Genomic DNA, 21,388 nt, shown 5'->3' with positions numbered 1-21,388 from the left:
TGAACCCAAAGTATCAATTTCACTCTGATTCAGATTCACTCATTAGGCCGCTCATGTAATATTTACGGTAGTGATCCTATTTCTTTTTTGATAACCAACATAACCATATTATGTTGTTTACAGATATTTGCCTCTCTGTGTCTTTGCAGTGGTGATGATTTGCATGTTGCGTTACGCTCATGTGATTGAGCACAGCCACCATTGCTGGGTCAACACAAGTGCGCTGGTGTCGGGTTGTGTTAATGCTCTGGGACTCGTCATGGTGGGCAACTTCCAGGTGAGCTGAGAAAGAAATGAATAACAATATCCACCCTGGGGTGACTTTGTAATCAAATTCATAATTGTTTCCTCTTTCAGGTCGACCATGCGAAGACTTTGCACTATGTGGGGGCCGGTGTGGCATTTCCTGCAGGCCTGTTATTCGTGTGTCTGCAGTGTGTGCTCACGTACCGCATCGCCGAGACTGCGCTAGACTTCTGGATGGCCCATGTGCGCGTGGCTCTGTCAGCTGGAGTGCTGATCTCGCTCATCCTCAGTATCCTTACTCATTTATCAAGCTGGGTACCAAGAAATTTACCTGCAAATTGTCTACAAGAGGGTGTTTGTTTGAAAGAAACATAACATCAAATCATATAAGGGCTACAGTAAGCCCTCAGGATTCACGGGGGTTAGGGACCGAACATGGCCGCGAATAAGCCAAAATCGCGAATACTTGTAACCCCCCCCCATAAAACTGCTCTTTATGTAGCGCACGGTACTCTCGTTGATGCCGTATCGAGAAGTCCTACCTTCTCCTGCAGCGTCATTACCTTCTTCTGGCGCTTAGGTTCCTTGGCAGGAGCCTTAGAAGATGCAGAGCGTTTAGGAGCCATTGTAGGGCGTAAAAATTATTCAAAAATACCAAGAACGCACAACACGTGAACAAGTCTGAACTACGGGAACGGCGAGACTGTACTGTACAATGCGCTCATTCGTATCAGCCAATGAGCAGCAGCCCGCCATTCAAACTTCAGCCAATAGCGAGCGAGCATTCGGCTCCGAGAATGTAGCAGTGCGTAAACGTTCGATATGTTCGCCGCAAATGACCGCGAATCGCTGAGATTTCCGCGAATGTATAGGAGATATGTTCTATATAAAATCCCGCGAATATGTGAATTCGCAAATACTGAACCGTGAATAGGCGGGGGTCTACTGTATTTCACAATCAGGGTATACTTTTCAGGTTCACAATTTTTGTGTCTCTCTGCTGCCAGAAATGACCTTTTGAGATGGAAATGAGGGCGGCACGGTGGTGTAGTGGTTAGCGCTGTCGCCTCACAGCAAGAAGGTCCTGGGTTCGAGCCCCGGGGCCGGCGAGGGCCTTTCTGTGCGGAGTTTGCATGTTCTCCCCGTGTCCGCGTGGGTTTCCTCCGGGTGCTCCAGTTTCCCCCACAGTCCAAAGACATGCAGGTTAGGTTAACTGGTGACTCTAAATTGAGCGTAGGTGTGAATGTGAGTGTGAATGGTTGTCTGTGTCTATGTGTCAGCCCTGTGATGACCTGGTGACTTGTCCAGGGTGTACCCCGCCTTTCGCCCGTAGTCAGCTGGGATAGGCTCCAGCTTGCCTGCGACCCTGTAGAACAGGATAAAGCGGCTAGAGATAATGAGATGAGATGAGAATGAGATGGAAATGAACTGCGCCGAATTTCAGCGCTACAGGTCATAAACTGGGCGTGTTAGTTATGGTGAGAAGACGCATATACAGGGGTGTATTTCTAAAACTGGCCACCTTTCTTATCGTCCACAAGAGTGAGGGATACAAAGTGAAACACTGTTGAAATATATGTGACGTGTGTTAAGCACAAATTTTCAAGTCCTGTGCAGCGATGTTTGTACACGGTGGTGACTGTAATAACAACTGAAGTCATGATGATCCTTGTGGTTTTCTGGAGAGAACACTTTTTGACAGATTCACATTTCAACCACATATGAAACTCCGCTGCAAATGTATCTCACATCTGTTTCAAGTCCTGTTTTTTGTTTTACTGTGCAACAACAGAGTATTCTGCTTCAAAAGAATCAAATATTTTCTTAAATCTAGACCATCTTTCAGATTTTTCAAGTGTAGGTCATAAAAAGAATTTTCCCTGACACCCCCATTTATTTTTGTTTAGTGAACCGAAAGTGACTGAATTCGAATCACAGACTTCCAATTTTATTAATTTTTCTAAGTAGAACAGTTAATGGGGCGGCACGGTGGTGTAGTGGTTAGCGCCGTCGCCTCACAGCAAGAAGGTCCGGGGGGCGAGGGCCTTTCTTTGCGGAGTTTGCATGTTCTCCCCGTGTCCGCGTGGGTTTCCTCCGGGTGCTCCGGTTTCCCCCACAGTCCAAAGACATGCAGGTTAGGTTAACTGGTGACTCTAAATTGACCGTAGGTGTGAATGTGAGTGTGAATGGTTGTCTGTGTCTATGTGTCAGCCCTGTGATGACCTGGCGACTTGTCCAGGGTGTACCCCACCTTTCGCCCGTAGTCAGCTGGGATAGGCTCCAGCTTGCCTGCAACCCTGTAGAACAGGTTAAAGCGGCTAGAGATAATGAGATGAGAACAGTTAATGAATTTAAGGCCATGTGGCCCTAAATTCGCTACTATTTTTTCCTGCTTCACCATGACCCAATTCAAGATACTACATTATGCATGACGTGGAGGGCTTTCCCCGTTCGCGCAAGGCATTGTGGCATGCAAATTTGAAACAGGAAAGAAAAATGGAGGGCATGAGTGTGCGAATGAAAGGTGAAAGACCGGCCTACAGTAACGGAAAGCGAGAAGAAAAGACGTTATGTTATATACGAAGGAAAGGAAGCGCAGGACCAAACTAATAAATATCGGCGGTTAGCGAGCACCTCGGTGTGATCAGCTGTTTGTTTAGTGACAGAATGATGGAACTGTCAGTGCACGCTCAAAGGTAAACCTGTAGATGGCAGTAATGCAACACTGTGGATGCCAGCTGCCGTAAAACCCAAAAGAAGAAGGTAAACCTGCGCATGCGCACACACACACAGACTTCCTCTGTGCTTGACTGCACGAAGCGAGCGATTTCATGCACATTATTTGCTTTAATCCCCTCAAATTAAATAACTTCCCAGCCACAGAATGGCCTGATATATTGTGAGATATTACAGAAATAAACATATATCACAATGACCACATTTCAGAGGGAACTAAATTTCACTAATTTTATGAAATTGAAATGCCGTCTAGCTTTAAAAAATAATAATTTACAACCTCAACATATGGTCAGTGTTTTCCAGAGAGGACATTTTTGGCAAACAAAGGATCTTGTATATTTCCAAAATTATTAGAACTATGCGCCTACCTGTGTATCCCAGAGGATTACTGGTACCCATGAATGTGGATTGTGATGTACCCTGTGTCCGAAATCGCTCCCTACTCACTATATAGTGGGGACACCATTTTGTAGTCTTGTCCGAAACCTTAGTGAGGATTATTTACACCCTATATAGTGCACTCAAATGCCATTTTTCCACTACCAACGCGGCTGAGTTGGGCTGAGCCGTGCGGTGCTGAGTCGAGCTGAGTGGGGCTGTTGGAGTTGCATTTCGACTACAACCGCGCTGAACCATGCTGGCTGGAAGTGGGTGGACACATTGGGTGGAGTTAGCGAAAGTGGGTGGACGTCACGTGATGTCGTTAGGCGGCGCAAACAGTGACATCAGTGATCTTTTAAGCGGTAGTCTCACGACCCGGATAGTAAACAATAAACATGGAGGACATGGAGTCGTTAGTGTTGCTGGTCTTGGTGCTGTGGCTTGTTGTCACCGACAACGCAAACAGATACTGGCAAGAGCGTATAGATGAGGCGAGGCGCATAAGGCTTCAGAAATTCTTGTAATTCGTAATTCTTCTTCTTCCGGGTTTACGGTGTTTACAGATCCCAGCGTGCTCGCGGGGCGTGTGTGGGCATGTGAGGACACTCCTCCTCACCAATCAGTGCACAGGGGAGTGTCTCCTCACGCCCCTAGCCCCACTCGGCTCGGTTTAGCTCGCTTCAGCCCCACTCCAAAACCGTGCAAGTTTTGGGTGCTAAGCAGGGCTGAAGCGAGCTGAGTCGTGCTGCTCTGAGGTAGTCGAAACGCGAGCTGTGTCGGGCTGAAGTGAGCTGAAGCGAGCTGAAGTGAGCTGAAAAAGGGTAGTGGAAAAGGGCCAAAAGTATCCTACAATGCATCACGAAAAGTAGTGTACAACAATGGTCACTAACCAAAGCAGTATATCCCATCATGCATTGCAGTCGCGCTGAAAGAAATCAAATTAAAAGTCTCAAATTTAATTTAATAAAAGGCAGCAGCAAAGAAGAAAGTATTCAACCTCGATTTAAAAAAACTGAAAGATGCAGGTACTTTGTATTGATTAATGTTGGAAATGCGCTCAGTATAACATGGATTTATCACAAAAATACATGCATGTATTTATTATTTTGAAAACCCACCAGCCGACTGATCTGGCACGTTTTAATTGTGCGACAGTAATGATGTAAATACCAGCGCGACGGACTAGTGTCCGAAAGCGTTTTTTCATTTTACCAATCAGCTCACTATATAGTCCTCTATATAGTAATTCCCTATATAGGGTGTAGGGAGTAGTGAGCGATTTCGGACACAGGGACAGAGTCATCATATTTCTACATTGGTTATGTTTTTCCAACGACTATTGAACTTTACTGCCATCTACTGGATTTTAAGACATATGCCATTGTTGCATGCAGACCTCCACAAAGGCAAAATGTCGTCTCTCACAACACTAGTGAAACTAAATTCATGGATCCACCCTGTGAGTCGGAGCCGCTGAAGTATTTAATCACTTTTTCCTTGGCCTGTGCTGCACCCTTTCACCAAACTGCACTGAAAACAACCATACCTCCTTGGTGGAAGTAATGAAGTTGTCAAGTTTACATAATTTATTACGTTCATTTCATATTAATGATACGAAAGAGGGCAATCCAAACTATTTGGTATTTTAGTGACATAACAGTTGGTTCCAAGTGAGTTCTGTTTATTACCCTGCCCAGAACTTTGCATACCCATTGCCATGCTCAAGTTTAATTCATTAAATGCACCTCATTACTGCGTGTGCTGACTCAAAATGGTCAACGTGTTTTCTTTAATTCTTATTTTACGCATAATGAGGTAAAACAGACTCAAACTCTGAACCAGTTTGCTCAAGCATTTGGAAAACAAAACAAAACAGCTAAAGACCTTAAAAAAAAAAAGCCAATATCTGTTGACCTTATGCAAAGCTAAAGTCTGTCAGAAATAAGAAGAAACATACAGTACTGTGCAAAAGTCTTCGACCCCCTACTTTTACATACAAACTTTGTTATAGATTTCTATTTTATGACTTCTACAACCCCGATTCCAAAAAAGTTGGGACAAAGTACAAATTGTAAATAAAAACAGAATGCAATAATTTACAAATCTCAAAAACTGATATTGTATTCACAATAGAACATAGACAACATATCAAATGTCGAAAGTGAGACATTTTGAAATTTCATGCCAAATATTGGCTCATTTGAAATTTCATGACAGCAACACATCTCAAAAAAGTTGGGACGGAGCAATAAGAGGCTGGAAAAGTTAAAGGTACAAAAAAGGAACAGCTGGAGGACCAAATTGCAACTCATTAGGTCAATTGGCAATAGGTCATTAACATGACTGGGTATAAAAAGAGCATCTTGGAGTGGCAGCGGCTCTCAGAAGTAAAGATGGGAAGAGGATCACCAATCCCCCTAATTCTGCGCCGACAAATAGTGGAGCAATATCAGAAAGGAGTTCGACAGTGTAAAATTGCAAAGAGTTTGAACATATCATCATCTACAGTGCATAATATCATCAAAAGATTCAGAGAATCTGGAAGAATCTCTGTGCGTAAGGGTCAAGGCCGGAAAACCATACTGGGTGCCTGTGATCTTCGGGCCCTTAGACAGCACTGCATCACATACAGGCATGCTTCTGTATTGGAAATCACAAAATGGGCTCAGGAATATTTCCAGAGAACATTATCTGTGAACACAATTCACCGTGCCATCCGCCATTGCCAGCTAAAACTCTATAGTTCAAAGAAGAAGCCGTATCTAAACATGATCCAGAAGCGCAGACGTCTTCTCTGGGCCAAGGCTCATTTAAAATGGACTGTGGCAAAGTGGAAAACTGTTCTGTGGTCAGACGAATCAAAATTTGAAGTTCTTTATGGAAATCGGGGACGCCGTGTCATTCGGACTAAAGAGGAGAAGGACGACCCGAGTTGTTATCAGCGCTCAGTTCAGAAGCCTGCATCTCTGATGGTATGGGGTTGCATTAGTGCGTGTGGCATGGGCAGCTTACACATCTGGAAAGACACCATCAATGCTGAAAGGTATATCCAGGTTCTAGAGCAACATATGCTCCCATCCAGACGACGTCTCTTTCAGGGAAGACCTTGCATTTTCCAACATGACGATGCCAAACCACATACTGCATCAATTACAGCATCATGGCTGCGTAGAAGAAGGGTCCGGGTACTGAACTGGCCAGCCTGCAGTCCAGATCTTTCACCCATAGAAAACATTTGGCGCATCATAAAACGGAAGATACGACAAAAGAGACCTAAGACAGTTGAGCAACTAGAATCCTACATTAGACAAGAATGGGTTAACATTCCTATCCCTAAACTTGAGCAACTTGTCTCCTCAGTCCCCAGACGTTTACAGACTGTTGTAAAGAGAAAAGGGGATGTCTCACAGTGGTAAACATGGCCTTGTCCCAACTTTTTTGAGATGTGTTGTTGTCATGAAATTTTAAAATCACCTAATTTTTCTCTTTAAATGATACATTTTCTCAGTTTAAACATTTGATATGTCATCTATGCTCTATTCTGAATAAAATATGGAATTTTGAAACTTCCACATCACTGCATTCCGTTTTTATTTACAATTTGTACTTTGTCCCAACTTTTTTGGAATCGGGGTTGTACATTATCAAGTCAGAATATCACAAAAACATTTTAGAGTTCCAAATGTTCAGGGGTTTTTTTTCCAGCACAAAATTAAATGTTACAGAAAAAAAAAGTTTGTATCTGAGCAGCGTATTCCACAAGAGCGCACTTTTCAGATTAAAAAGAAAACATAATGAAGGCTGCTGGGTTTTGGTGCAAAAATGAAGAAGCGAGTGTGACAAAGTGTCCAGAAGAACTGGGGCTGGTTCTGGAAGATGCTCAGTAAAACTTACAGCTCATTTCCTTATAAAACTGCACTCACTGGACCTCAGACTACTATTTTTTTTAAAGCAAAGGGTTGTCTCACACCAAATACTGACTTTGTTTCATTTATTAAGGCTTACTGCTAACTGTTTATAGTATTTTTTTAATGTCGAAACATTTCATTTAATTATTTTTAAGCCATTTTTGGTCTCCAGCATTTTTTTACATGTGCCTAAGACTTTCACACAGAACTTTGTATATAATTAAGTTATTCCACGAAATCGAGTCGGACATGAGCTGATAGCTGACGAAGCACGTAGCACCGAGTTGGCTATAAGCCATGTACAACGAGATTGAGTGGAATAATTGTTTTATTCTATCCACATTCACTGGATTTTGAGAAAAAAAGAGCATTTTTATTTTTTGCAAATTCAATAAATAAAAACTTTGTACAAAACATCCGACAAAATCATTTCCGCTTAGAATGTAAACAAACCGGCAAAATGACGGGAGCAATTTGTGAAAAATGCAATAATAATTCTTAAAAAATAAAAAAAGATACGTTCTTACCATCAAATACTTTTATTCTTGTTGCTTTTTTTGTATTTTTTGGAGTTTTCTTCTAGCCTGGGCCCGCCCATCCTAAGCGTGACGCAACACGAGGGCCTGTTCCGAGCTTAGTCTGGCCAGGCAGGCTATCTACAGCATTTCCAAGCTCCCGAAAAATCGGGAACCAATCAACTTTGAGCATCTCCAACAGCCCTGGGTAGAGGTGTGTTCAAGGCAGTGACGTAGTAGAACTGCGACCGGAAGCCATAGATTGTTTACAGAATCTATGCCGGAAGCGCTTCATTCACATCACGAACATGGAGTAGCGGCAAGCCTTTAACACAGCGGTAGATGCTGTATTGAAAGCATTCAACGGGAAGTTCTCATTGAAAACGGAGCAAAGAGCAGCCCTGGAGGTATTTATTGAAAGGAAGGACGTTTTCGCCTTGCTCCCGACCGGCTTCGGTAAGAGTTTAATCTACCAGTTAGCCCCGTCGCGTCACATACGTCAGAGGAAAGAGTGATGTGATTGGTTTAAGCTTCGTCACAGCCTTTTCTGGCTTCGACCAGTAGCAAACTGAGGCATTTCAGGGAGGCGGGTCAACCACGGGCTCTGGGAAACGGTTTGGCTTAATAGCTTGGCCAGACCAAATGCTCGGAGAGCTTTGAAGTCGCGTTAGCCAGACTAGTTTTCTTCTTCTTTAGGGTTTTTTGGCGATTAGTAAACCAACTTAAAGGTGCATTACCACCACTGACTGGGCTGGAGTGTGGAACAGGAAATATTGGGAGGGGAATAAAACTATATTCTCTTCGCTATTTCTGTTTATTTTAAATACTTGATAATTTTTGGGGTTTTGTTTTTGAGTAGAGTTTTTATTTCATCCTTGGTTGGTTCAGCAACGCGCTCCGCCATTTTGTTTTTCTCTACTTATGGTATATGAGCTGATAGCCTAGTAGTAGAGTAGCCAATCAGAGCGTGCGATTGCTCATATCCAGTGAATGTGGATAGAATAAAAGGACATAGTCAAAGAAAGGGGGAAAAAATCAAACCAAACTGCTGAAAATTTTTAGATTGTTTCACGATTAAAATCTTAACATAAGTTATTTGTCCACTGTTAATTAAAATTGTAAAACCTGACTTGCACTGCTTGGGGTGTCCAAACTTTTACACTCAACTCTAGACATAGAACTTGTATGAAAAATACATAAAAGCATATTTGCTAGTTTATTATATATTCTGCCTCATAGATTACAAAAGGGCGGCACGGTGGTGTAGTGGTTAGCGCTGTTGCCTCACAGCAAGAAGGTCCGGGTTCGAGCCCCGGGGCCGGCGAGGGTCTTTCTGTGCAGAGTTTGCATGTTCTCCCCGTGTCCGCATGGGTTTCCTCCGGGTGCTCCGGTTTCCCCCACAGTCCAAAGACATGCAGGTTAGGTTAACTGGTGACTCTAAATTGAGCGTAGGTGTGAATGTGAGTGTGAATGGTTGTCTGTGTCTATGTGTCAGCCCTGTGATGACCTGGCGACTTGTCCAGGGTGTACCCCGCCTTTCGCCCGTAGTCAGCTGGGATAGGCTCCAGCTTGCCTGCGACCCTGTAGAACAGGATAAAGCGGCTAGAGATAATGAGATGAGATTACAAAAAATCTAAAACATAGATTAGGAAAAACTTGAATCTACAATTAAAGACTTTTTATGTTTTCCAGTTGTTCCTCTTTAACTCCCTGTCCTAACCCAGGCGGCATCTTCTTCATTCACGAGAGCTTCGTGTTGCAGCATGCTGCCGCCATCTGCGAATGGATCTTCACCGTCCTTGTCCTGGTCTACTATGGAACCTTCACCTACGAGTTTGGCAGCGTCAGCCGCGACACCCTGATGGCTGCCCTCGTCAACGGTAGGCCGCATGACAGCTCAGGCCCGGGAGTCATCATGGGAGGCATGGGGAAAAGCGTGCCCATGGGCTGTGGTGCTCGCAGCATGAAGTCGCCTGGAGGAAGCAGCACCTCCACACACCTCAACTGCACCCCGGAGAGCGTCGCCATGTTATAGTGGATGACTAACGGAGGAGAGGTTAGGGCTCAGGTAAATCACGGATATAACTCTTACTGATCCGTGAGGTGCTGGAAGAGAGCAACAGATCAAGTGTAGAGTTCAGACAAGTGAAATGTGCTGATAAAGTGATGTATAATATTTACTGATAATGTACTTTCCTCAAAAGCAGTTTTCTAACCCTAAATATGTATTAAAACTGGAAATAATGCCAAGATACTGAAAGAGAAACCTTAAGGTCCTTTCTAGTCAACATTAGCTGTGTAATAGAGTTATAAGAAGCTGAAGAGGCAACAGTTTATGAATTTAACCATATAGTTCGTCCTTTTTTTTTTTTAAATTTATCTGCATTCATAATGCCTCGGCCAAACTTTAAGATTTATACATGGTAAGAAAGTAAGCAACCCCAATTATAATCACAGATTTCACAGATCCTTCAGTCACTGAAATTCCTCATACTGCAGTATTTGCTCAGAAAAAAAGCCCACACACTTTGAAGTGTTGTGTCGTTCCTAATGAGTCGATGTTTTAATCCAGGTCTTCTAAGGCGGCTTTACGTTGGACAATTTTCCACCCAATTTTGTAAAACTAAAATCATAAACGAATTTTTTTTTTTGGCTACGAGTTGAGAATTTCCTCACCGGCAGCTGATTTAGTTCCATTTCTGGCAAATCAGTGACGGAAATATTTCTAAGTAAAACCTCAATATGAGTAGAGCTGCCATGTTCATCTAACAAACATGGTAGTAGATGATGATGATGATGATGAAATGTCAATGAAATACAGTACTCTGCAAAAGTCTTAGGCACATTTAAAGAAATGCTGGAGACCAAAAAATGGCTTAAAAATAATGAAATGAAAAGTTCCAACGTTAAAAAAATACTATAAACAGTTAGCAGTAAGCTGTAATAAATGAAACAAAGTCAATATTTGGTGTGAGACGACCCTTTGCTTTAAAAAAAAAAAGTAGTCTCGGGTACAATGAGTGCGGTTTTATAAGAAAATGAGCTGTAGGTTTTACTGAGCATCTTCCAGAACCAGCCCCAGTTCTTCTGGACACTTTTGGCCCTTTTCCACTACCCTTTTTCAGCTCACTTCAGCTCGCTTCAGCTCACTTCAGCCCGACACGGCTCGCGTTTCGACTACCAAAAACCAGCACGACTCAGCTCGTTTCAGCCCTGCTTAGCCCCTAAAACTCGCACCGTTTTGGAGTGGGGCTGAAGCGAGCCAAACCGTGCCGAGTGAGGTTGGGGGCGTGAGCAGACACTCCCCTGTGCACTGATTGGTGAGGAGGCGTGTCCTCACATGCCCACACACGCCCTGCGAGCGCGCTGGGATCTGTAAACACCGCAAACCCGGAAGAAGAATAATTATGAATTACGAGAATTTCTGAAGCCTTATGCGCCTCGCCTCATCTATACGCTCTTGCCAGTATCTGTTGGCGTTGTCGGTGACAACAAGCCACAGCACCAAGACCAGCAACACTAACGACTCCATGTCCTCCATGTTTATTGTTTAGTATTCGGGTCGTGAGACTACCGCTTAAAAGCTCACTGAATCAGTGACATACAGAGCATCGTGGACGAGTTCGCGGAGCGCAAGGCTCGCCGTATGCCCTTCAAATAATGCGCGCAGTAGGCTATTGATGTTTTATTATGAGCCATGTACATTATGTCGCCGAATGTTTTTTTGTTTCTGAGTTACATGTTCGTTTGAAGGACTTAATGTACAAAATAACATAGTTGCACCCTGTAGTGTTGAAATTGGTAAACACAGTGCATTCAGTGAGGTTTGCACCACCCTCCTTTTATTTCTGACTCTTCCTGTCACCGTTGCAACCTCTGAGCGCTCATTCGTATGCCCTTCAAATAATGTGCGCAGTATAGGCTATTGATGTTTTATTATGAGCCATGTACAGTATCCTAATGTTTTTTGTTTCTGAGTTACATGTTCGTTTGAAGGACTTGATGTACTAAATAACATAGTTGCACCCGGTAGTGTTGAAATTGGTAAACACCGCAGTTGCGGACATTTTGTAGCCTAAAATGATGTTATGATAAGCTTTAATAAAGGGCCCGGTCATTTGCCCCGCCCCCGGCCCGGCTCTGACTTGTTCCGCCACTGTCACTGATGTCACTGTTTGCGCTGCTTAACGACATCACGTGACATCCACCCACTTTCGCTAACTCCACCCAATGTGTCCACCCACTTCCAGCCAGCACGGTTCAGCGCGGTTGTAGTCGAAATGCAACTCCAACAGCCCCGCTCAGCCCGACTCAGCTCGACTCAGCACGGCACGGCTCAGCCGCGTTTGTAGTGGAAAAGCGGCATTTGACTGTCATACTTGCTTCTTATTTTTGCACCAAAACCCAGCAGCCTTCATTATGTTTTCTTTTTAATCTGAAAAGCAGTCTCTTATGGAATATGCTGCTCAGATACAAACTTTTTTTTTTCTGTACCATTCAATTTTGTAATGGAAAACGAACGTTTGGAACTCTAAAATGTTTCTGCACTGACTTGATAATGTAGAAGTCATAAAATAGAAATCTATAACAAAGTTTGTATGAAAAAAAGGGTGCTTAAGACTTGCACAGTACTGTATCTTAATGAGAGAAAAAAATTCATGTCATTATTAACTTAAGTTCATGGAGAACATTATCACACAAGTTGTTATAGAATTCAGACAAGATTTTATTTGGCTCTCATGCAGTTTGACGAGTCAGCTGAAGTTGCGCAGCGTCAAGATGCGTTAGTTGAACATTCAGATCCGATTGTCATTTCTGAAGACCTGTTTTTTTTATGCCTCCACCACCGTAAGGTGCAGGAGGCATTATGTTTTTGGGTTGTCCGTGCATCCGTCCGTCCGTGCGTGCATCCGTCCCTCCCGAAACCTTGTGAACGCGATATTTCAAAGGCTAATGAAAGGAATTTCACCAAACTTTCACCATTTGTGTGCTTTGGGACAAACATGAATTGATTAGATTTTGAGATCAAAAGGTCTAAGGTCAAGGTCACTGTGAGGTCAAATGTCTGTCTGAAAACCTTGTGAACACAATATCTCCAAGGCTAATGCAAGTAATTTCACCAGGTCAAGATTACTGTGAGGTCAAATGTCCATCCCCAAATCACAACTTAATAAGGCGTGTAGTCTACCGGCCGGAGGCATCCCCATCGACGCCGTTGGCGTTGAGTTCTATCTAGTCTTCTTTTAGAAATGAATACAACACAAATGGATCTTGTAATGCTCTACCTGAAAATTCATCAATCGCAGACAGTGAAACCATCCAGCAAAACTAATTGGTGTCTGAGCCATTCAGCACGTCGTAGAGTTTTTCAGGACTCGGCAGTTCACAGAATTTCTCCTGACCAAACATAACTTCAGATTAAAACCAAGCTGATGGATGACAGTTATAAGTACAGATGCTGGTCATATAATTAGAATATCATGAAAAAGTTGATTTATTTCAGTAATTCCATTCAAAAAGTGAAACTTGTATGTTATATTCATTCATTACACACAGACTGATATATTTCAAATGTTTATTTCTTTTAATTTTGATGATTATAACTGACAACTAATGAAAATCCCAAATTCAGTATCTCAGAAAATTAGAATATTACTTAAGACCAAGACAAAAAAAGGAATTTTAGAAATGTTGGCCAACTGAAAAGTATGAACATGAAAAGTATGAGCATGTACAGCACTCAATACTTAGTTGGGGCTCCTTTTGCCTGAATTACTGCAGCAATGCGGCGTGGCATGGAGTCGATCAGTCTGTGGCACTGCTCAGGTGTTATGAGAGCCCAGGTTGCTCTGATAGTGGTCTTCAGCTCTTCTGCATTGTTGGGTCTGGCGTATCGCATCTTCCTCTTCACAATACCCCATAGATTTTCTATGGGGTTAAGGTCAGGCGAGTTTGCTGGCCAATTAAGAACAGGGATACCATGGTCCTTAAACCAGGTACTGGTAGCTTTGGCACTGTGTGCAGGTGCCAAGTCCTGTTGGAAAATGAAATCTGCATCTCCATAAAGCTGGTCAGCAGCAGGAAGCATGAAGTGCTCTAAAACTTCCTGGCAGACGGCTGCGTTGACCTTGGACCTCAGAAAACACAGTGGACCAACACCAGCAGACGACATGGCACCCCAAACCATCACTGACTGTGGAAACTTTACACTGGACCTCAAGCAACGTGGATTCTGTGCCTCTCCTCTCTTCCTCCAGACTCTGGGACCTTGATTTCCAAAGGAAATGCAAAATTTACTTTCATCAGAGAACATAACTTTGGACCACTCAGCAGCAGTCCAGTCCTTTTTGTCTTTAGCCCAGGCGAGACGCTTCTGACGCTGTCTCTTGTTCAAGAGTGGCTTGACACAAGGAATGCGACAGGTGAAACCCATGTCTTGCATACGTCTGTGCGTGGTGGTTCTTGAAGCACTGACTCCAGCTGCAGTCCACTCTTTGTGAATCTCCCCTACATTCTTGAATGGGTTTTGTTTCGCAATCCTCTCCAGGGTGCGGTTATCCCTATTGCTTGTATACTTTTTTTTCTACCACATCTTTTCCTTCCCTTCGCCTCTCTATTAATGTGCTTGGACACAGAGCTCTGTGAACAGCCAGCCTCTTTAGCAGTGACCTTTTGTGTCTTGCCCTCCTTGTGCAAGGTGTCAATGGTCGTCTTTTGGACAACTGTCAAGTCAGCAGTCTTCCCCATGATTGTGTCGCCTACAGAACGAGACTGAGAGACCATTTAAAGGCCTTTGCAAATGTTTTGAGTTAATTAGCTGATTAGAGTGCGGCACCAGGTGTCTTCAATATTGAACCTTTTCACAATATTCTAATTTTCTGAGATACTGAATTTGGGGTTTTCATTCGTTGTCAGTTATAATCATCAAAATTAAAAGAAATAAACATTTGAAATATATCAGTCTGTGTGTAATAAATGAATATAATATACAAGTTTCACTTTTTGAATGGAATTACTGAAATAAATCAACGTTTTCATGATATCCTAATTATATGACCAGCACCTGTATTCAACATAAGAATTTACATCTGTCTGGAGAAAATGGCAGCATAGCAGATAGATAAATCAATCACACCTTTTCATCATCATCACAAAGATGTGTTGCACTGAAAAGCAAAACCTTCCTTTAATGATTCTTATGTCACATTGTTTATCGATTTTGTTGTTTGATCTAAGAATGAAATGCATGTAATTCCGTGTTGCACTGTGTTTTAATCATTGGGTTGCAGGAGAGTTACACTGAAATGCAGGCACTGTATAATTGCAGCCCTGAGCCGTACTCGGGCAGTGAGTAGTGTGACGGGGGGGGTTGGTTCTGAGTATGAGCCGAGAACATGCATAATAGTCTAAAACTAGCTTATAAACATCGATCATTTGCGAATGTTAGAAGGGGCAAATCTGCCTCAAAATTAATCCTGTTATCCTCTAGTGCAGCCCAGACGTACGTTACTCCAACGCAATACACGGCAGTACACTACTCAATGATGTATGTTCATCCACGGGGATCGTTATTACAACCCCGATTCCAAAAAAGTTGGGACAAAGTACAAATTGTAAATAAAAACGGAATGCAATGATGTGGAAGTTTCAAAATTCCATATTTTATTCAGAATAGAACATAGATGACATATCAAATGTTTAAACTGAGAAAAATGTATCATTTAAAGAGAAAAATTAGGTGATTTTAAATTTCATGACAACAACACGTCTCAAAAAAGTTGGGACAAGGCCATGTTTCCCACTGTGAGACATCCCCTTTTCTCTTTACAACAGTCTGTAAACGTCTGGGGACTGAGGAGACAAGTTGCTCAAGTTTAGGGATAGGAATGTTAACCCATTCTTGTCTAATGTAGGATTCTAGTTGCTCAACTGTCTTAGGTCTTTTTTGTCATATCTTCCGTTTTATGACGCGCCAAATGTTTTCTATGGGTGAAAGATCTGGACTGCAGCCTGGCCAGTTCAGTACCCGGACCCTTCTTCTACGCAGCCATGATGCTGTAATTGATGCAGTACGTGGTTTGGCATTGTCATGTTGGAAAATGCAAGGTCTTCCCTGAAAGAGACGTCGTCTGGATGGGAGCATATGTTGCTCTAGAACCTGGATATACCTTTCAGTATTGATGGTGTCTTTCCAGATGTGTAAGCTGCCCATGCCACACGCACTAATGCAACCCCATACCATCAGAGATGCAGGCTTCTGAACTGAGCGTTGATAACAACTCGGGTCGTCCTTCTCCTCTTTAGTCCGAATGACACGGCGTCCCTGATTTCCATAAAGAACTTCAAATTTTGATTCGTCTGACCACAGAACAGTTTTCCACTTTGCCACAGTCCATTTTAAATGAGCCTTGGCCCAGAGAAGACGTCTGCGCTTCTGGATCATGTTTAGATACGGCTTCTTCTTTGAACTATAGAGTTTTAGCTGGCAACGGCGGATGGCACGGTGAATTGTGTTCACAGATAATGTTCTCTGGAAATATTCCTGAGCCCATTTTGTGATTTCCAATACAGAAGCATGCCTGTATGTGATGCAGTGCCGTCTAAGGGCCCGAAGATCACGAGCACCCAGTATGGTTTTCTGGCCTCGACCCTTACGCACAGAGATTCTTCCAGATTCTCTGAATCTTTTGATGATATTATGCACTGTAGATGATGATATGTTCAAACTCTTTGCAATTTTACACTGTCGAACTCCTTTCTGATATTGCTCCACTATTTGTCGGTGCAGAATTAGGGGGATTGGTGATCCTCTTCCCATCTTTACTTCTGAGAGCCGCTGCCACTCCAAGATGCTCTTTTTATACCCAGTCATGTTAATGACCTATTGCCAATTGACCTAATGAGTTGCAATTTGGTCCTCCAGCTGTTCCTTCTTTGTACCTTTAACTTTTCCAGCCTCTTATTGCCCCGTCCCAACTTTTTGAGATGTGTTGCTGTCATGAAATTTCAAATGAGCCAATATTTGGCATGAAATTTCAAAATGTCTCACTTTCGACATTTGATATGTTGTCTATGTTCTATTGTGAATACAATATCAGTTTTTGAGCTTTGTAAATTATTGCATTCCGTTTTTATTTACAATTTGTACTTTGTCCCAACTTTTTTGGAATCGGGGTTGTAGGATTGTTATTCTTTCTTATTATTATTCATCTGCCAGATATTTGGACCATATCTCCTCCTGCAGTTTTCGAGATAGAGACCCCAAACCAACTTTAAACCGTGTGGTCTGATCAGGAATGGTGTGCTTGTATACAGGTTTTGGATAGACGCACCTGTTCTCTCGTTCTTGTTGTTTTTCTGTTGTTTTTTCCCTTAGAAACTGAATGGGGCTCCTGAATCGAATCATCCTGCTCGGACATGCTTCATCAGAGACGCACCAAACGTCATGTGATACCTCAGGCCAACTCCCCTGACACATACATGCAATTGGTTATGATCTGCACTCATCTTTTCCTTTCTTTTTGCTGATCCCTTTTTTCCCCATTCACTTCCATTCATTTTTGGCCCCGTTCAAATGAATGGAGTTCTGCTCAGTAACACTTCACCATACATCCACTAAACTTCATTTGGCACCTCAGGCCAACTCACCCATCACATCACATCACACACACACACACACACACACACACACACACACACACACACACACACACACACACTGTTAAAGCTCTGCTGCATCTTGTGCTATACATCTTGTGCTCTCTTCAGACAATGCATTTTCTAGTTATTATTATTGTTGTTATTTTCTATCATCAAAACAGCACACTGAATATTTCTGGATAAAAAGAGTTGTAAAAACGACAGTCTCAGTCTTGCTTGTACAGCATACCTCCTGTGCCATTTTCCAGCACATATGACGCTGTATGCAGTAGACTGTTGTCTTCAAGAAGCAAAAACAAACACTATGTACATGATAAACACCACCTGGGGGATTTTTCCGAACTAAAGCTTCCTGTTACAGAAGATCAAAATTATTTTATTTTTAAGATGCCCGTTTCTGAACCATGAGCCAATCATTTACGTGTCCACTTTACATGCTGCTATAATCTGATTGCTTTTGCACCACAAAGCAGTATTAGTACTAATTTAAAGACGTTTCTCTTGACTATTTTTATGTTCACCAATTCAGCTCATAAGATACTTATTTATTGTTAGCAATAAACATTATTTTACTACCTGGTGCTAAGATGAGGTAGAGGCAGTCATTCGAGATGGTCCGCACAGAGTTTCTCGTCATATAGTTAGTTATTGTATTTTGGTAGAAAAACTGTTTAGCACTTGTAAACGAATGCTTTTATTTAATCCAATATTTTTTCCACTTTCTGTTTCATATCTTCCTCATGAACCTTCTGATTACATTAAGTGCAGCTGTTTCTTGTTCAGAAGAATATTATTGATGACATAAGTGACACTACATGCTTCAGAATATTTTATAGTTTCAGAAATAATAGACCTGCTAATGTGAAGCTCAAACATGTCCTGAGTCTAGACAGTATTTTGGTATTTAGTCAGTGAAGGAAGCGATGATGATATTGATGATGCCAATGTACAGTACTGTCGTATGTTGTATTTATGAGTCATTTATTTTCCATTTCTGACACTGCAATAATGCAATATTGAACTGTGCCAAACTAGGGCTGGGCGATATGACGATTCGATATCGTGATATAATGTTGGACGAAAATCTCTGGAATTACTGTGCACTTGTTGGTTCTTTGTTAGCAAAACCTCAGCAAAATTACAAACCATATCATAAAGATGTCTACAATTATATAAATGTATATGGAATAAAACACTTTAACATGCATGTACTGTTATAGGAAAATAAACAACTCGCCGCACTTTAGTTATTATTTTCCTATAACAGAATGTCACACTGTTTAATTCTACTTATACGACAGCAATTTGCAAACGACAATTTGCCGGTTCGAATTTATGTTACTGAATTAAACGTACTTTTTAACCATTTATCTAATGTTGTGGAACGTCCATGAGACAAGTTAGTTCTGTTTAACATTTACGATATAGCAGCTACTGTATAAACAGTCAGTCCTTCACCAGCATCTATTTTTTTCTTCTCTTTGAAGTTAATAAGACTTCAAAAAAAAAAAAAGTCGTGTGTTGCCTAAAAACCAGAAAGCACAACATCTTTTGTCCTGAAAACTCTCCCATGTTAGACACTGATACTGACACTGGAGACTCCTTCCAGAAATGTATATAAACCTCTCCTTACAGAAAACTTCAGTGAGATAATTTTCTTTGTTAAGTAACACCATTTAAAAACATTTAATTTAATTATTAGGCTTGAATTATGTAGTGTCCACCATACAAGTCCCTGTATTAGTACGAGCGCGTTAATACAGGGTGTTCCAAAAAAAATTATATTATTTCAGATGTAAATATCCCAAAAACTGCATAATCTAGGCAAATGAAACTGAACAGTCTTAATGTAGAGCGATATAAGATTTATTCCTCAAAATTTGAATGAGAAATTCGGTATGTGGAGTCCATGAATGATTTCATAAATTTTCAATATCCGCACCGCCTGAGACGCGGCACACGTCAAGTCGGTAGTCCAGCTCCTGCCAAACATGCTGCAGCATGTCTTTGGTAACAGTCTTTTCTGGTAACAGTGCATTTTTAGAGAATTCTGTCATAAATGCATGCTGCACATTCTTGTTCGACTGTGTTCGAGCGGACTCTAACATGCAAAACGCCTTTTCTTTTCCAGTGAATGGCATTTCTATACCTAAAAAGATAAAACCAAAAAACATTAAACAAAAAAATTTTGACCTGTTTCCACACATGCTGTTAAAATTTGAGGTCAAATGAACGAGAATTGGCAAAGTTATTAGATTGTGAAATGTCAAATTTTTTGAAACACCCTGTACTTTACAGTTATTCCATGAAATCGAGTCATAGATGAGCTCATAGCCAACGAGGTACGTAGCACCGAGTTGTCTATAAGCCATGTACAACGAGATTGAGTGGAATAACTGTTTTATTCTATCCACATTCACTGGATTTTGAGAAATGGAGCATTTTTATTTTTTGCAAATTTGATGAATAAAAACTTGATACAAAACATCCGACAAAATAATTTCCGCTTAAAGAAATCGGCGAAATGACAGGAGCAATTTGTGAAAAATGCGATAATAATTCTTGAAAAATAAAATAAAATACATTCCTACCATCAAATACTTTTATTCCGTATTTTGTTGCGCTTTTTTTGGTATTTTTTGGGGTTTTTGTCTTCTTCTTTAGGTTTTTTTTTTTTGGTGGTTGGCAAACCAACTTAAAGGTGCATTACTGCCACCGACTGGGCTGGAGTGTTGAACAGGCGATATTGTGGGGAGGGAACGATATTCTTTTAGCTATTTCTGTCTCTTTTAAATACTTGATAACAATTTTTGGGGTTTTGTTTTCGAGTAGAGTTTTTATTTTGTCCTCAGTTGGTTCAGTAACACGCTCCGCCATTTTGTTTTTCTCTACTCACAGTATATGAGCTGATATCCTAGTAGTAGAGTAGCCAATCAGAGCACGCAATTGCTCATATCCAGTGAATGTGGACAGAATAAACAGTATTATATAGTAAACCTGTGATTTGAAATACACAAATAACAGCACAACTGTCAGGCCGTCCTTAAAAAAAAATCCGTTTCCTGTCCACCAGGTGAGCAAAACAATTTTCAGTAGGGAGGGAGGGATTTTTTTTTTTAATATATGGATGAATAAGAAATCGCAATGCTGTGTTTGCTTTTTCTTTCAGTACTTTTTTATTACAAAAGCAGATACATTTAATAAAATATGACAGTTTAATCAACTGAAACTTGTACAAAAACTTTAAGTGAGCATTTTAAATGCTGACTGCAACATTTGCAAAACTTTTACAAAGGTACTTAAAATGTCCGACACACGGACTTTTTGTAGTTCTAAATCGAGCGTTAGGCCTAGTTCGGATGAAATTACACTATTAAAATGATCACTGAATGATTTGTTTTTCTGAATCTTTACTATTTTGTTGTTCGCTAGAATACCGTTTTGCGATTTCACACTTAAGCAAATGTTTGAAAACTCTGGATCTCCTTCCTTCATGGTGGCTGCCATTTTTTTGTGCCGCACGGCGCATGCGCAGAGCTGATTCAGTTCAGAGTGCGCGCGCACTCGGCGGAGGCAGTAGTGTGTCGGAGGGGACAGAAGCAGAGATGACGCTTATTTTGTCTCCGGTAAACCAGTCTTCTCTCGTTCAATTACGTGCTGGCATCAAAAGACACCGTTGGTTGTAAATGAAACCAAACTGAGTGGTTGGAGTGTATTTTCATACACAAATGGAGAAATGTTCGCTGAGTGTTTAATTGTGTAGCCCCACTGCAGACCGTTGTCGTTGTTAATTCATAGCATGCTCAGTTGCGTGAATGTGTCATGCACCGAAAATAAGAGATTTACAAGCCAGGAACGCCTCATGATGCAATACGCAAGAAAAGAAAGAAGATTTACTGCCATTTTACTTTGTATTTGAGTAAAGTGAATAAATAAATG

The 21,388-nt window shown here is 41.5% G+C and overlaps 1 protein-coding gene across 4 annotated transcripts in view; it reads left to right on the top strand.

Moving 5' to 3' along the window:
- The window catches only part of tmem150ab (transmembrane protein 150Ab), a 29,029-nt gene extending 11,382 nt beyond the window's left edge, over positions 1–17,647 (top strand). For 3 of the 4 annotated variants that reach the window (XM_060913168.1, XM_060913169.1, XM_060913170.1), the window contains 4 exons: positions 150–277; positions 358–535; positions 9,514–9,857; positions 17,166–17,647. In XM_060913168.1, the coding sequence (XP_060769151.1) occupies positions 150–277; positions 358–535; positions 9,514–9,824 (617 nt within the window). In that variant the 3' untranslated portion in view covers positions 9,825–9,857; positions 17,166–17,647. The remainder of the gene's footprint in view (positions 1–149; positions 278–357; positions 536–9,513; positions 9,858–17,165) is intronic. The other variant, XM_060913171.1, reaches the window with a different exon arrangement.
- Positions 17,648–21,388: the final 3,741 nt, after the last annotated feature.

This window comes from Neoarius graeffei, chromosome 28, assembly GCF_027579695.1.
Source record: "Neoarius graeffei isolate fNeoGra1 chromosome 28, fNeoGra1.pri, whole genome shotgun sequence".
Taxonomy (NCBI): domain Eukaryota; kingdom Metazoa; phylum Chordata; class Actinopteri; order Siluriformes; family Ariidae; genus Neoarius; species Neoarius graeffei.
This window is presented reverse-complemented; position numbering and strand designations above follow the sequence as displayed.